Below are 15,103 nucleotides of genomic sequence, written 5' to 3'. Positions count from 1 at the left end.
TTAGTGAATGAATGCAATCTCTGTGCTCCTATATTACCAAAAATACTTAAAATTTTGAGACATCTGGAAAACCAAAGGAAGAACCAAGATATGTGGATGTATTTAACAAACTCCTATTTGAAACTTTATATAGGCACATCTTGATTTAATGCCAGTAAACTGGTGGATGTGCTTGTTGATAGAGATACGAACCTACTACCTCTACCTTCAAATATAGCCCACTTGCAGCCTAATCTCCACTTAAGCTAAATCTACAACTATCCTCCCTTACTTAGATTCTGACCAGAATGTTTTGTTTCTCTGCCTCTCTTAAAGCTTGACACTTTATTTCCAAACAGCTGCCAGAGCAATCCCTTTAACACATAAGTCACATTACATTGTTTCCCTGATCCAACCTCCCATGTTTCCCCAATACTTTCCAGTCCTTGCCATGGTCTCTCACTCACCTTCTACCACTCATCCCTTTGCTCACTGCACTCCAGCCACAATGGTCTTGCACCTTGTTTCTTTAGCCAAGAACACTCTTCTTCCAGATATTGCCTGAGCTTCTCCCCTATTGGGTTAAGATCTTTACTTAAAATGCTGTCGCCTCAGTGAGGCCTTTGCTGAAGACCATTCAAATACCACTACCCACTACTCTGCCAACCCGTTACCCTACTTTTTATGCTTACACACACACACACACACACACACACATGCTCATATTTACAAACATGTACATAAACAGTATTATCTCTTAAATGTCTCCTTCACTATCATTTAAGTTATAAGAAAAAAAATTCTGTTTTCTTCTCAGGACCTAGAACAGTAGACATATATAATAGGCACTCATCAATTTTTTAGAATAAATGAATAGCATAAAGAGACTGAGCAGAGATCATGATTTAGGAAAAAATTTCTTGTGTATCTGTTTTCATAATATATCTTACTTCACATAAAACAAGCTAACTTCAAACTCCCAATTCCTATGCTATGCCTATAATATTTCCAACATCTGAATATGGAGTAGTAACATTACTTCATGAGCTTTCAGAGGTATAAGACCAGATTTAAAAAAAAAAATTAAATAGAGATTTTTCTGTTAATACTGGAGACCCCATTATCCTCATTGACAAATGCTACCTAATGACACTATAGAGTTCTTCCTGGCCAATGTCTCACAGAGGTCATCCAGCACTTCCTCTATTTAAAGGCTATCTCTTCCCAATATTCATCTTTTATCCAAGACAAGACACGTAACTACTAGACTGTAAGTTTCTTGAGGACAGGATCTGCACCTTCTAACATGCTCAGTGAATATTAGTATACAGAGGCACTAAAAAATCATTTAGTGGGCTGCAGATACTAGCTCAGTGATTTACTAGCTCAGAGAGAATACGTTCCTAGCATGCCTGAGGTCCTGCATTTAATCCCTAGCACAGGCGAGGGAAAAAGCAAGCAATTTGATGAATAAAGTGTTTATATTTTCCCTTAATCTTTACATTCTTCTTAACTGAGGACCTGAGACTTCTCTGACAAAACAGAAAATAAATAGAATCAATTATATGGATAAATAAGGTCAAGTAAGTAATAGATCCTTTTTGTAAAAATTTTTTTTAATATTTATTTTTTAGTTTTCAGCCGACACAACATCTTTGTTGGTATGTGGTGCTGAGGATCAAACCTGGGCTGCACTCATGCCAGGCAAGCGCGCTACCGCTTGAGCCACATCCCCAGCCCCAGTAATAGGTCCTTTTCTGTTCTAAATTGCTTCAAAAAATTGGTTGCATTTTTTTCAACTATGTAGATCTAACCTAGAGCATTCATCAAAATAAAGCAGTATAATTCATCACCCAGCTGTAGTTGGGTTAAAAAAAAATAGGATAACGTAACAGGAATTTAGTATTATTAAATTCAATAGAAAGATTAACAATAGTTCTTAATTTTAAATACACTTATTAAAATGGAGTACTTTCTACTTAATAAAGTTAGCATCCTTTACTCAAGACACTATTGTCAGCCAATCACATATCCAAATGGATTCACATTTGTTTCCATAATCTTCCTGTATAAATCAACTGTTTGGAAGCTAAAATCAATCACAAAAGCACTTAAAAAAAAAGATATGAGTCTAACTCTAGAATTGACCAAGCCACTCTTCTGCTGATTAAACGAAGTAAGGTTCTGAATTTCAACCTACTAATATTCTCCAAATATATCTCATAATAATTTTCAATGGTTTTGTGAAAATTTAATAAAATAAAGTAAATCTCAAGTCTAATGTGGATTGGGTATTTTGCCACTAAATAAAAAGGTAAGCAATCTTTTCTCACTACTCTGCCTTCCATTTTGGTAAAGCCAGTTCAGTAACTTCATTCAGCCCTTGAACTAACTTGTGAATGTAAACATGGGGTGAAAGATATGGTGGCTATGACCAGTTTAAACTTAAGCAGTCCTTCAATTATAGCCAGTGAGTAACATGAGCAAAGGTTTAATATGAAGTATAAAAATACCACAAACCTTTTGATTTCTTTACATCGGGTTCAGGCTCAGATTCTCGGATAAACTGACCCAAGTCACTGACTCTTCCAAACGTCATCTTCCTACATAAGAAAAATTATATGTAACTTCTAATAGCTAGAATTTAATCCGTTTTTAAGCATTTCATATAAATTTAAAAAGCTTACTGAAAATAGAACCTTCCTCCACAGAAAGCAAATTCAATTAAATTTCATTCAAAATCTCAAAAAGGTTTATGAAACATGACAAATAGGGAATTCACAGTTCTAAAATTCATGCAGAAGAGAAAAGGCACAAGAATAAACAATTTTCTAAAAGAAGAAACAAAGAAGTAGGACTTGCTCTAACAATGATCAGAATACATTATAAAGAAGAGGTTGGGGTTGTAATTCACTGTAGAGTGTATGCTTAGCATGCATGATGCCCTGGGTTCAATCCTCAGCACCCAAAACCCCCAAAACAAAACAAAACAAAACAAATAAGCAAGCAAATAAACAAAACTAAAAAATTGTAAATGATAGCACAAGACACAGAATAGAGCACAATATCAATTACATAAAAATAAGCAAATAGGCAAGGCAGAGTGCACCATGTCTGTAATCCCAGTGACATGGGAGGCTGAGACATAAGGATTACAAATTCTAGTCCAACATGGGCAATTTAGCAAGATCCTGTCTCAAAACTTTATTGGAAGAACATTTCTGGGTTCAATCCCCAGTACTATTTTTTAAAAAGGAAAGAAAAGGAAGGAAAGAAGGAAGGAAACCATAACGTAACAGTGACTACTCTAAGTAAGCAGGAAATAAAATAAATATTGGTGTATGTTAAATTAGAAGACATTAAACTTATAGGTAAATTTAATTTTTTGTAAGAATAATCTATTTGTAATTAAAAGTTGGTTAAAAGAAGAAAGTTTTTGTGATACCTGTATAATTTTATTCCAGATAAAGGGGACTTTATTTTACAGATAATCTTTTTAAAAATATTTTTTTAGTTGTCAATGGACCTTTATTTTTTTTTTAACTTATTTATATGTGGTGCTGAGAATCGAACCCAGTACCTCACATGTGTGAGGCAAGCACTCTGCCACTGAGCTACATCCCCAGCCCTTAGAAGTATTCTTCTTAATAAATCCTCATTTCATTCATGGCACATACGTATGCCAATATACCAACTGATAAAAATTTGTCTTGAGAAAAACTTCAGGAAGATGCTAAAATCATAAAACTAAAACAAACAATGAAAACCAACTTTAAAAATGATGAAGAAAAATTATCATTTCTCTTTTTGGATCCATTTTATGCATTATTTAAAATATACATTTATACACACAAAAATATAGAGGTAAACATTTCACAACTGATAAAACTTTCTTATGTAAATAAACCATTCCTAAGAATAAATCTCACCTTTGGGAATTAACTCATTCAGGCTTATCATCCACTATTTTCTAAAAGATCACTACAACAATTACACATTATAAACTATAAGTCTGACACAGCTGAAGTGTACTTTCCAAAGACAATGAAATTAAATAAATTTTAATTTCTTCAATATTTAAAAAATTTTTTTGGTCGTTGATGGAACTTTATTTTCTTTATGTATTTATATGTGTGCTCAAAATCAAACCCAGTGCGTCACAGATGCTAGGCAAGCGCTCTACCACTGAGCTACAACTCCAGTCCCTTCCTTTAACAAAGACTCCTCAGTTTCCCCCAAATCACTGTTACTTTCTAATAAACGGCAATTAAACATGTTGAAAACCCTCCTTCATGGTACTGTTGGGACTAGGTTAGGGGCTGAGGTAGGGTAATCAAGACTACACAGGTTTATGTGTTAAGCTATCTTCAGAGAAGAGGCAGTGATTTTGTGATTTGTCTGTAGTAACTCTCAGTAAGTGGCATATCTTATGTATCATTGTCTTTCTCTTCCCAGGTAAAATGAATACAACCTAGTTCTTAAATACAAAGAAATGATTACATTCCATTTCCCAAATGCTAGTTATGTACTCCACAATAAATGATGTTGGCATCTTTTTTGCTTTTTGTTTTTAAGACCAAAAGTTTGACATAGCTAACATGTGAATCAAACAAAATGTGTAAGAGACAGACTATATTACCAAGACACTCATTAATCTGGCATATGCTGGTGGAATAAGGATGGTAATGTTTATGATGTGCCTACTAGATATCAGGTTAACATTTTAAATGCTTTTCATGTATTATCTTCTTTAATCCCTTAAACTCAAGGAAGTATTAATATTATTCTCATTTTACAGATGAAAAACTGACACACAAACAGGTTAAGCAGCTTGCTAATATAATAAGTAGCAAAGCCAAGATGAAAACCCAAGAAGTCACTCCAGAGCCTTCACTTTAGCCACAATGTTACTCTCACACTATATATTATAAAACTCACACTATAAATTTAATTAAAAATTTTAAAAGATGTAAATTCTGTTTGTTGTATCATGCATAAGGCCCTGGACTGACTCTTGAATGACAGGCAAATACTCTACCACTGAGCTACATTCCTAGTCCTTCTTTTAAAATTTTATTTTGTGACAGTGTCTCACTGAGCTGCCCAGGCTGGCTTCTAACTTGTGATACTACTGCCTCAGCCTCCTGAGTAGCTGGGATTATAGGTGTACATTACCACACCTGGCTAAATTCTTTACATTTGTAAAAATTCTAGACATCAGCTAAGCTTACCCTGCATATGTCCGTTGATATAAAGATTCTGGATCCAGACTCGCAGCATCCACAATTATCGCTTCATCAAAATTTTTCAGAATTTTAATACTGGCTTTTTTCACATTGGACTACAATAGAAATTATAAAATAAGTAGTACATTATTCAGGAAACAATCAGTCCTTTGTCTGGACTATGACAGATCTGAACAAAATTTTCTTCAATGTACGATTTTCACTCAATCCTTTTACTACTGAGAAACTCAATAGCAACAATTCTGAAATGTACTCTCAAACTAACTGAAGGAGAGCAAAAGATTAAAATGTAAAACATGTATTTAACATGCCAAATCTGTTCTTTTTTTTTTTCTTTTTTTTTTTTAAAGAGAGAGTGAGAGAGAAGAGATAGAGAGAAAGAGAGAGAATTTTTTTTAATGTTTATTTTTTAGTTTTCGGCAGACACAACATCTTTGTTGGTATGTGGTGCTGAGGATTGAACTTGGGCCGCACGCATACCAGGCGAGCGCGCTACCGCTTGAGCCACATCCCAGCCCAAATCTGTTTTCTTAATGACCTAAGTTCGACAAATGTGCTATCCTTACAGTCATTATTTTCCCAGTGTACAAAGCTCTCATCCATCCACACATGTATCTTAGCTAACAAAGCCCAACTTTTTACAGGGTGATCATGAATGTTTTGGATTCTCAGTGAGGCTGTTTGACAAAATAGAAGCTAAAGAACCCTTTCTAGAATGACAAGCTAGCTGAGTACAGTATGTTCCTCTCCAGCATTCTACCTCTTACACCCCACTCCTACAAAAAAAGCAAGTTAAATTTGGTATTTTCACGAAATACAGAGCTATAGGTTGATCCAGAAATTCTACTTCTAGAAACTCAACTATAGACAGACTCACACTTACGCAAAAATGACATATATGCAAGATTATTTGCTGCAGCACTGTTTAAAATAACAAAAGGGAGGAATCAAGCCTAATATTCATAACTTAGGCATATAGTAAATGAACAAAATAATTTAACAAACACTTAAACAATGCTTTGGTGATGGAGAAGAGGGGGACTCAAATAGAGAAAAAGAATACTCTCTAAGACACATAGTTAGAAAAGAAACATTCATCATAAGAAAGGAACACATTTCAATTAATTCTATGAGACAATTACTACTCAGATATCAAATCCATATATCACAAGAAAACCAAGACAAATCTCTCATACTATGAAGTGTATTTTATGAGTACTGATATAAAATCCTCAACAAAACTACATCTGGCAGCATGTTGAAAGGATTACTAAACACCATAACCATGTTGGATTTATCCTAGGAAAGCAAGGTTGGTTTAATACCTGAAAATCAATTTAATACTTATCAATAGAAAGAAAAACCCCAGAAACCTATATTACTATTTCATTGGCACAGAAAGGACATTTGACAAAATCTAGTACCCTTTTGTAATTAAAAAAAATTAAGATTAGTAGGGAGCTTATTCAATCTGATAAACAACATTGATAAATTTAAAAAGTCACATCTAACTTCATATTAAATGATGAAAAACTCAAAAGGTTTCCCTATGAGATCAAAAATAAGACAAAGATGCTTGCTTTTGTCACGCCTACTTCACATTGTTCTAAAAGTTCTAACGAGAATGATTAGATGAAAAAAAAAAAATACAAAGCATCCAAAATGGAGAGGAAGAAAATTATCCTTATTCACAGGAAACATGATTTTATACAGAAAATCCTAAAGAATTCACAAAAAGACTATTAAAGCTAATAAGCAAATTTAGTAAAGTTCAAAGCACACAATTAACACACAAAAATCAGCATATTAGAACAATCCAAAATGAAATTAAGAAAACAATTCTATTTATAATTGCATCAGAAAGAAAAATGGGCTAGGAACAATAGCACACAACTTTAATCTCAAGGATCTGGGAGACTATCGTTAGAGGACTGCAAGTTTGAGACCAGCCTCAACAACTTACTGAGAACTTGTCTCAAAATTTTTTAAAAAGTTGCGGGGAGCTGGGGATATAGCTCAGTGGTAAAAGCAACCGTGAGTTTAAGCCCTACTACAAAAGAAAAAAGAAAACCTTGGGAACAAACTATAAAATGTTACTGGAATACATTAAAGAAGACATAAATAAATAGAAACATATCCTGTGTTGATTAGAAGATTTACGATGAGAATAGTCCCCAAGGCAGATTCCATGCAATCTTCACCAAAATGAAAAAGCTGATGGCAAAGTTCATATGGAATGTAAGGGATCCAGAAAAACCAAAACAATCTTGAAAATGAAAAGAAAAAATAAAAATTAAAAAAGGGAAGAAAGCTACAGTACAAATGCTATCTGATTTCAAAACTTAGTACTCAAAACAATGTGGTACTGGCACAAGGATAAACACATAGTTCAATGGAAAAGAACTGAAAGTTCAGAAATAAAAACATATTTACACGGCCAATTGATTTTTCTATGATTCAATGATGTAAGAATAGTTTTTTCAACAAATGATGTTGGGACAACTGGATATCAATATGAAAAAGAATGAAGTTGGACCTCTACCTCATACCACATGCAAAGCTAACTTAAAATGGATCAGATATAAAACCCTTGGAAGAAAACACAGCAAACTGTAAACCATGGTTACTGCATATTTGGCAATGGTTCTTAGACATAATACCAAAAGTCTGTACAACCAAAGCAAACAGACAAACTAGACTTCATCAAAACTTAAGATTCTGAATTTCAAAAGACACTATCAAGAGGGATAGGCAAGTAGCTCAGTGGTAGAACACATGCCAAGCATGCTCAATTCCTGAGTTTAATTCCTAGTACTGCCAAAATCCAACAATAACAACAAAACAACAACAACAAATAAAACACTATAAAGTAAAAAAAAAAAAAACAGCCTACAAAACCAGAAAATATTTGCAAATCACTATCTGGTAAGTCTGATAAAGGACATATCTAGAATATAAAAAGAACTACTCCAAGTCATAATAAAAAGACAGACAACCCAATGTAAAAATGGGTAAAAAATTCGAATAAACTTTCTTCAAAGTTAAATTTTAAAAGGCCAATAAACACATGAAAAGATGCGTAACAGGGGCTGGGGATGTGGCTCAAGCGGTAGCGCGCTCGCCTGGCATGCGTGCGGCCTGGGTTCGATCCTCAGCACCACATACAAACGAAGATGTTGTGTCTGCAGAGAACTAAGAAAAAATAAATAAATGTTAAAATTAAAAAAAAAAAATGTGTAACATTATCAGTCATCAGGGAAATGAAAATAAAAACCACAATGAGATAAAACTTTATACCCAAGGTGGCTATAAACAAAAAGACAGATGATAAGTTCTGATAAGAATGAATAAATTGGAAATCTCATAAAAAATGTGGGTGGGACACAAAATGGTAGTCACCTTGGAAAACAGTCTGGCAATTGCTCAAAAAATATACCTAGGTGAATACAACAACAGAAGTAAAAACACAAGTCCATATAAAAAGTTGTACACAAATGTTCACAGTACCGTAATTCATAACAGCAGAAAGAGGGGAACTCAATGTCTACCAACTGATTGATACACACTAAACATGGATGAACCTTGACAATGTGATGCTAAATGAAAAGTCAGTCACAAGAGGCCACATCTTAAATGGTTCCACTTCTATAAAATATCCAAAATAAGCAAATCTTTGGCTCTATCGAGACAAAAAATAGATTAGCAGTTCCCTATGGCTGAAGAGCAGGGATTTGTAGTGTAGTAAATGGGATTTTCTTTTGGGGTATAAAAATACTTTAAGATTCACTGTGGAGATAGTTCTGAATAAAAAGATAAAATTTTGAATATACTAAATATACTAAAAACCATTGAATTATCTAATATAAATGTGAATTATTATAATAAAACTATACTAATAAAAAAAGAAATACATTATATGACTTCATTTACAAAGTGAATAGGTATATGCTGTTAAGACAGGACAGTAGCTATCCTGGCAGGGAAGAGGATAGAGACTAGAAGGGGCTCCAGGGGGCTTCTGGCTAGTAATGTTCTGTTTCTTAATCTGGATGTCAGTTACATGGGTTAGCTCTGTTTGTGAAAATTCTATATATAGTTATGATAAGTGCAGGTTTCTGTATGTAGTATACTTCCAAGCAAAAATATGAACAAACTTTATGTTGCTGGGGATGTAGCTCAGTGGTAGAGTATGCTTAAAAAGCATGAAGTCCTGGGTTCAATCCTATTACCCAAGAAAAATAATAACAATAATAAATAAAAACAAGCCCTTCTAGTTTATATCAAAAAACAAAATGGCAACCACACTTAGCAGGTTGCCCCCTATGTAAACTTAATAAGGAGAAAAAGTATTCAAGAGAACCTTGTTGACAGCAGTAAAATAGTATTGTCTTAAAACTTATCCAAGACCCAGCATTCAAGTTTGCCGTGTTATTTATTCATTTGTCAATAGTGATAAGATTAATAAGTTATATTATAAAGCTTATGTTTAAGAATGCCTGGAGGGTAATATTTCTGGTTCTACCAATATGTAACTTTAACAAAATAACTATTCATTCATTCATTCATTCATTTATATATTTATCCATTCATTCATTTTTGGCAGTGCTGGGGATTGAACCTAGGATCTCACACATGCTAGCTAAGCACTCTACCACTGACTAACTTCACAGCCTAAAAACTGGTTAACTTCTTAATGCCTCCTTTAGATTTTCTATCTTTAGAATATCTCATTTCACGAGATTGTGGAGACAATAAGGTAAGGTTTGATTTAGGATTAATGCTCCCCGCCAAACCCAAAGTCAAAGAAATATATACAATATAGCATTCTAGTTCAAAATGAACCCAAAAGGTCAATATTATGAAACTTAAAGAGTTCACTTTTCTATTAACAAAAAGCATCCAAATTTAGTTATTAAAATTTCTCAATTACACAAAGAGCTCTTCAGAGGCTAAAAATGAATTTAGTAAGAGGAACAGCCACAATGTCTAGCAGAGTAATGGCCTGAATAAAACAGTAAGATACTTCACAATATGTATGGTTATTCACTACAAATACTTTGATTATAAATAGTAAGTAGGCTAACTTTCTCTTTTATGTCTATAACTTAAAACTTACAAATAGGATCTAGTACTGCTATTTAAAGGAAAGGATTGGTATACATCTTCCTACTGGTAGATGCAAATCAGTGACTACCTGTGAAGTGGCACTGTCAGTGCCACCTGGAAGAGACTCATCAGGAAGGCCAACAGAACCATGAGCAGTCAGTGAAACATTGCCTCCCAGAAACTCATCTCCTCGAACTGAATGAATGAGATCATTCAAATACTTATAATAAAGATTGCTGGACAAAAAGCCTGGCAAAAAGACCTGAAAGAGAGGAAAAACGTAATTTTAAAGTTGAAAAATCAAATGTATCTAAAACTATATTTTAATAAACATATTTTACCTGTAATTCTACCAGATAAAACAAATGTTCATACTACTTCCTGTTACCCTGAATATTACTGCTCTGTACAATTTACTTGGCAATTAAAATTATGACACATACAATTTTGTTGCCCCCACCCCAAAAAACACTTCTCATAGAAACTACATGTCTTGATATTAATTCTTAGCAGAAAATCATCTACAGGGTAGAATAATCTGAAACTAGATCTTTCTGGTTTGTGATAAATGTTAAAGTTTTTTGATATATTGATTTTTGGTTCTGAACTGCTTTTTTAAATCTTCATTTATTTTTATGTGGTGAAGATAGAACCCCACACATGCTAGGCAAGTATTCTACAACTGAGCCACTACCCCAGCCCCTGAACTAATTTTTTTAAGATAAATTGTCAGGATATTACTGCTTGCTTAGCTAATTTTAACTTTGGCATGTATGGGCAATTTATCCTTCAAAAGTATGTTATCAGGGCTGGGGTTGAGGCTCAGTGGCATAGCATTCGCCTGGCATGTGCAAGGTGCTGGGTTCAATCCTCAGCACCATATAAAAATAAGTGAATAAAATAAAAGTATTGTGTCCAACTATGACTAAAAAAAATTTACAAAAAAAAACACCACTAAAATGTGTTATTAATTTGTATCATTAGGAATATATCAAACATCTATTTCCACATGAGCTTTCTAAAACTGGGTTTTGTGCTTTGTTCTTTTCAAATTGTTAAATTTGAAAAGTGATGCACAAATGTTTTTATTTCCACTTAATAATTACTAATGATGATGAATAAGCTTCCATGTTCTTTTTTCCTATTTCATACATTTGATTCAAGTGGGTTATGAACTCCCATTTTTACCCCGTATACAGATTGCAGAATCACATCGGTTACACATCCACGTTTTTACATATTGCCATACTAGTGACTGTTGTATTCTGCTACCTTTCCTATCCTCTACTATCCCCCCTCCCCCTCCCATCTTCTCTCTCTACCCCATCTACTGTAATTCATTTCTCCCCTGTGTTTTTTCCCTTTCCCCTCACATCCTCTTATATGTAATTTTGTATAATAATGAAGGTCTCCTTCCATTTCCATGCAATTTCCCTTCTCTCTCCCTTTCCCTCCCTGTTAATGTTAATCTTTTTCTCATGCTCTTCCTCCCTGCTCTGTTCTTAGTTACTCTCCTTATATCAAAGAAGACATTTGGCATTTGTTTTTTAGGGATTGGCTAACTTCACTTAGCATTATCTGCTCTAATGCCATCCATTTCCCTGCAAATGCAATGATTTTGTCATTTTTTAGTGCTGAGTAATACTCCATTGTGTATAAATGCCACATTTTTTTTTTATCCATTCATCTATTGAAGGGCATCTAGGTTGGTTCCACAATCTAGCTATTGTGAATTGTGCTGCTATGAACATCAATGTAGCAGTATCCCTATAGCATGCTCTTTTAAGGTCTTCAGGGAATAGTCCGAGAAGGGCAATAGCTGGGTCAAATGGTGGTTCCATTCCCAGCTTTCCGAGGAATCTCCATACTGCTTTCCAAATTGGCCGCACCAATTTGCAGTCCCCAGCTTCCACGTTTATTATCTGCATTTACTACAAAGCTTTTGTTCATAGCACTTAGTACCCTTGTAAATATTTATGTCTGTATTTAATATGTACCTTCTTTATAGACTAAGCTGGGGGAGGGAGCAGAAACCACCTTTTTTTAATTCACCACCATAACACCAACAACTAACATAGAAATATTCAAAGTACTTGTTAAATGAATAATTCATGTCTTCATTGTCCTCTTCCCAGTTATCTACCAGGGTCCTGCTGGTGTTTTTAAAATTAGTGCAAGTTCTTTACCTATAAACATTTAGTAAGGACCGTCTTAGCACTTTGTTTTTCTCTGTATTTAATTTTTTTAAATTTTGAGACAGGTTCTTGCTAAGTTGCTTAGGCTGGTTTTGCACTTGTGATCCTCCTGCCTTAGCCGCCTTTACAGGCATGCACCACCATGCCAGGATATATTTTATAACCCAGAAAGTTAATATCATTTATATGCTATAGATCTGGACTTTTAAATTCATAGAATTTTAAATTTCAACTATGAAAAAGAATTATCCTTAGATAACTGGTGATATTCTGTTACCTCCAGCTTTTCAAAGATTTGATCTTTATATATCATACAATTTTTAATTTCAACTATGAAAAAGAATTATCCTTAGATAACTGGTGATATTCTGTTACCTCCAGCTTTTCAAAGATTTATATATAATATCAGAAATTCAGATTTTGTGTAATATATTATGTAACAGTGCTTAATTAACCTTTTCCCAACTGTATACACATGCCATGTATTAGCAATATAACCTCACAGGCTGTCCTAGATTCTGTGCAATTCTTGGCAGATGAAGACAATGGCAGTACAGAATTTCAATAACTGAGGTCACTCTGACTATAAAAGTTTATATACTAAAACTCATTCCAGACTCAAGGCCTCTGCTCCTAGTCACTATGTTATACTGCTTCCATTTTCCACTATTGTGTTATGTTTGCTTTTTCCCATGGTATATTTTCTGGGATCCACTATTAAAAAAAACTTCTTGTAATACTTTAGGAGATCCTGGTTACCTTCTCCATGGTTGTCCAGGCCTGTCGTAGTGGAGTTGTGAAACAGTTAGGGAGTGGTCCACCTTCCCTGCAAATATTGGATTCAATTTCTAATCGTACAACATCATCAAATCCAAGAGGATGTGTGGCTTGGAGGGAGAAGTATCTATGGCAGAAAGACATCCAAAGTAAAATCAAATTCCATAGCAAGTATAAGAAATTTTTGTCATTACTTGATTCAGCTGCAGACCTAGAACCACAGAGCAAAGTGATGACAGCTCTCCTATAATCTTTATTTATTCTCACTTTGTCAAAAATATCTGGATGAATTTGCAACCTACCTACCTGCCTTCCAGCCATCCTTAGCTTCTGTCCAGTCAACTCTGCTGGTGTTTAAGAGATATGAAAGTCAAGCTACGACTAAGGAAAGGAAAGAATCACACATATTTGATGGGCACCTAGCCCTCTTTCAGAATTTAGTTGATAGAAATGGATTTATAAAAAGGTAAGAAAAGAGAAAAGATCTGTGCACATGACACAATAAGAACAAACCATCATAATTTGGAGGCATAGCAATAAACATGTAGGAATTCAAAACAAAATGCTACCAAGGGTCAAGTGGATGAATTTGATATACTTCATGAAAACAAGACTTGCTAGTGATTTGACATAGAAAGGAAAAGGAGTAAATAACGGTTACTCAAAGATTTCCAATTTGATGGGATAAAATGTAGCTGGTATTTTGGTAAATTGATTATGAAGTAGATACAAAGAACACATTAAATCAGAAAAAAAAAAAGTATCTCTTCCAAGCACTTTTGAGTAGCTTATAATCTCTAGTTTCTGACAGAAACACAAAAAGTCTGATGATCCTAATTGATGATGCATACAATCACAAACAAGTTGGGAATTACAAAATCAAATCTGGCACAATGAGCCTGGCAAAATGATGGTGCCAGTGGGATGTCACATAGTCATCTTCATTTAATAACAGCTCCAAAGGTGAAATGGAATCCAGTGGGAAGCAGGTTCTCTGCTGTGATTACTGAGCTCCAGTCAGGACCTTGCTAGTTAGTGCTAGTGCCACTGACTCGGCATAAAGAAAACTCTTTTCTAGTCAAAATTTTCACAACAAAAAGTGAGCCTCCCATGTTGTAATTAATAAACTGGTAAATACTCCTTCATAATATGAATTTTCAGGCTCCCCAGATCAAATGTAAACTCTTACTGTTTCAAGATTTAACAATCTTTTTTTATGTAATATCTTTTGGAAAAATTACCACCTCTTTCGGCCTTAGTTTCTTTATCTGCAAAATGAAGAAAATCAGACTAGATCTCTAATCTGGCTATTCATCAGAATTACCTGGAATTATCTTCTAAAATAAAGACTCCTGGGGTACAACTGAAACCTGCTGAATCCAAATCTCCGAGATAACCGGAAAATAACCGGAAACTTATTTTTAACAAGCTCCCAGGTGACTTATGCAACTTGGCATGAGCCTGCAGACTGATGTTCAGGGACCAGTGGTCTATAAGTTTTTGGCTCTCCTTCCAATTCTAACATTCTTTACAGTTTTCTCTATCCTTAAGTTATTCTCTTAGTATTTGCTTATGGATGCAAATAACAAATTACTTTTCTCCATAAAATAAGAAACTTTAAATGAACAGACCACCTCAGGTTTTGGATCTGGCCATAGTCTTATCGCTTATCCAAGCAACTATTTTGAATTCTATTTACTACAAGATCTTTGCAACTTCTCGTTTTCAGTGAAAGCTAATAAAAAACTGGCTGGGGCTATAGCTTGGGAGAGCACAAGCTTAGCATGAGTGAAGCTCCAA

At 34.3% G+C, this 15,103-nt stretch overlaps 1 protein-coding gene across 3 annotated transcripts in view; it reads right to left on the bottom strand.

The window, feature by feature from the left end:
- Positions 1 to 15,103, bottom strand: part of Akap10 (A-kinase anchoring protein 10) — a 78,580-nt gene that overhangs the window by 23,603 nt on the left and 39,874 nt on the right. For all 3 annotated transcript variants that reach the window (XM_078042960.1, XM_078042959.1, XM_005340825.5), the window contains 4 exons: positions 13,286 to 13,430; positions 10,420 to 10,593; positions 5,211 to 5,320; positions 2,500 to 2,582 (listed from right to left, as the gene is read on the bottom strand). In XM_078042960.1, coding sequence (XP_077899086.1) covers positions 2,500 to 2,582; positions 5,211 to 5,320; positions 10,420 to 10,593; positions 13,286 to 13,430 — 512 coding nt within the window. The remainder of the gene's footprint in view (positions 1 to 2,499; positions 2,583 to 5,210; positions 5,321 to 10,419; positions 10,594 to 13,285; positions 13,431 to 15,103) is intronic.

The sequence above is a fragment of the Ictidomys tridecemlineatus genome, chromosome 3 (genome assembly GCF_052094955.1).
Source record: "Ictidomys tridecemlineatus isolate mIctTri1 chromosome 3, mIctTri1.hap1, whole genome shotgun sequence".
Lineage (NCBI taxonomy): Eukaryota > Metazoa > Chordata > Mammalia > Rodentia > Sciuridae > Ictidomys > Ictidomys tridecemlineatus.
The sequence above is the reverse complement of the archived record's forward strand: the minus strand, read 5'-3'. Positions and strand labels throughout refer to the sequence as shown.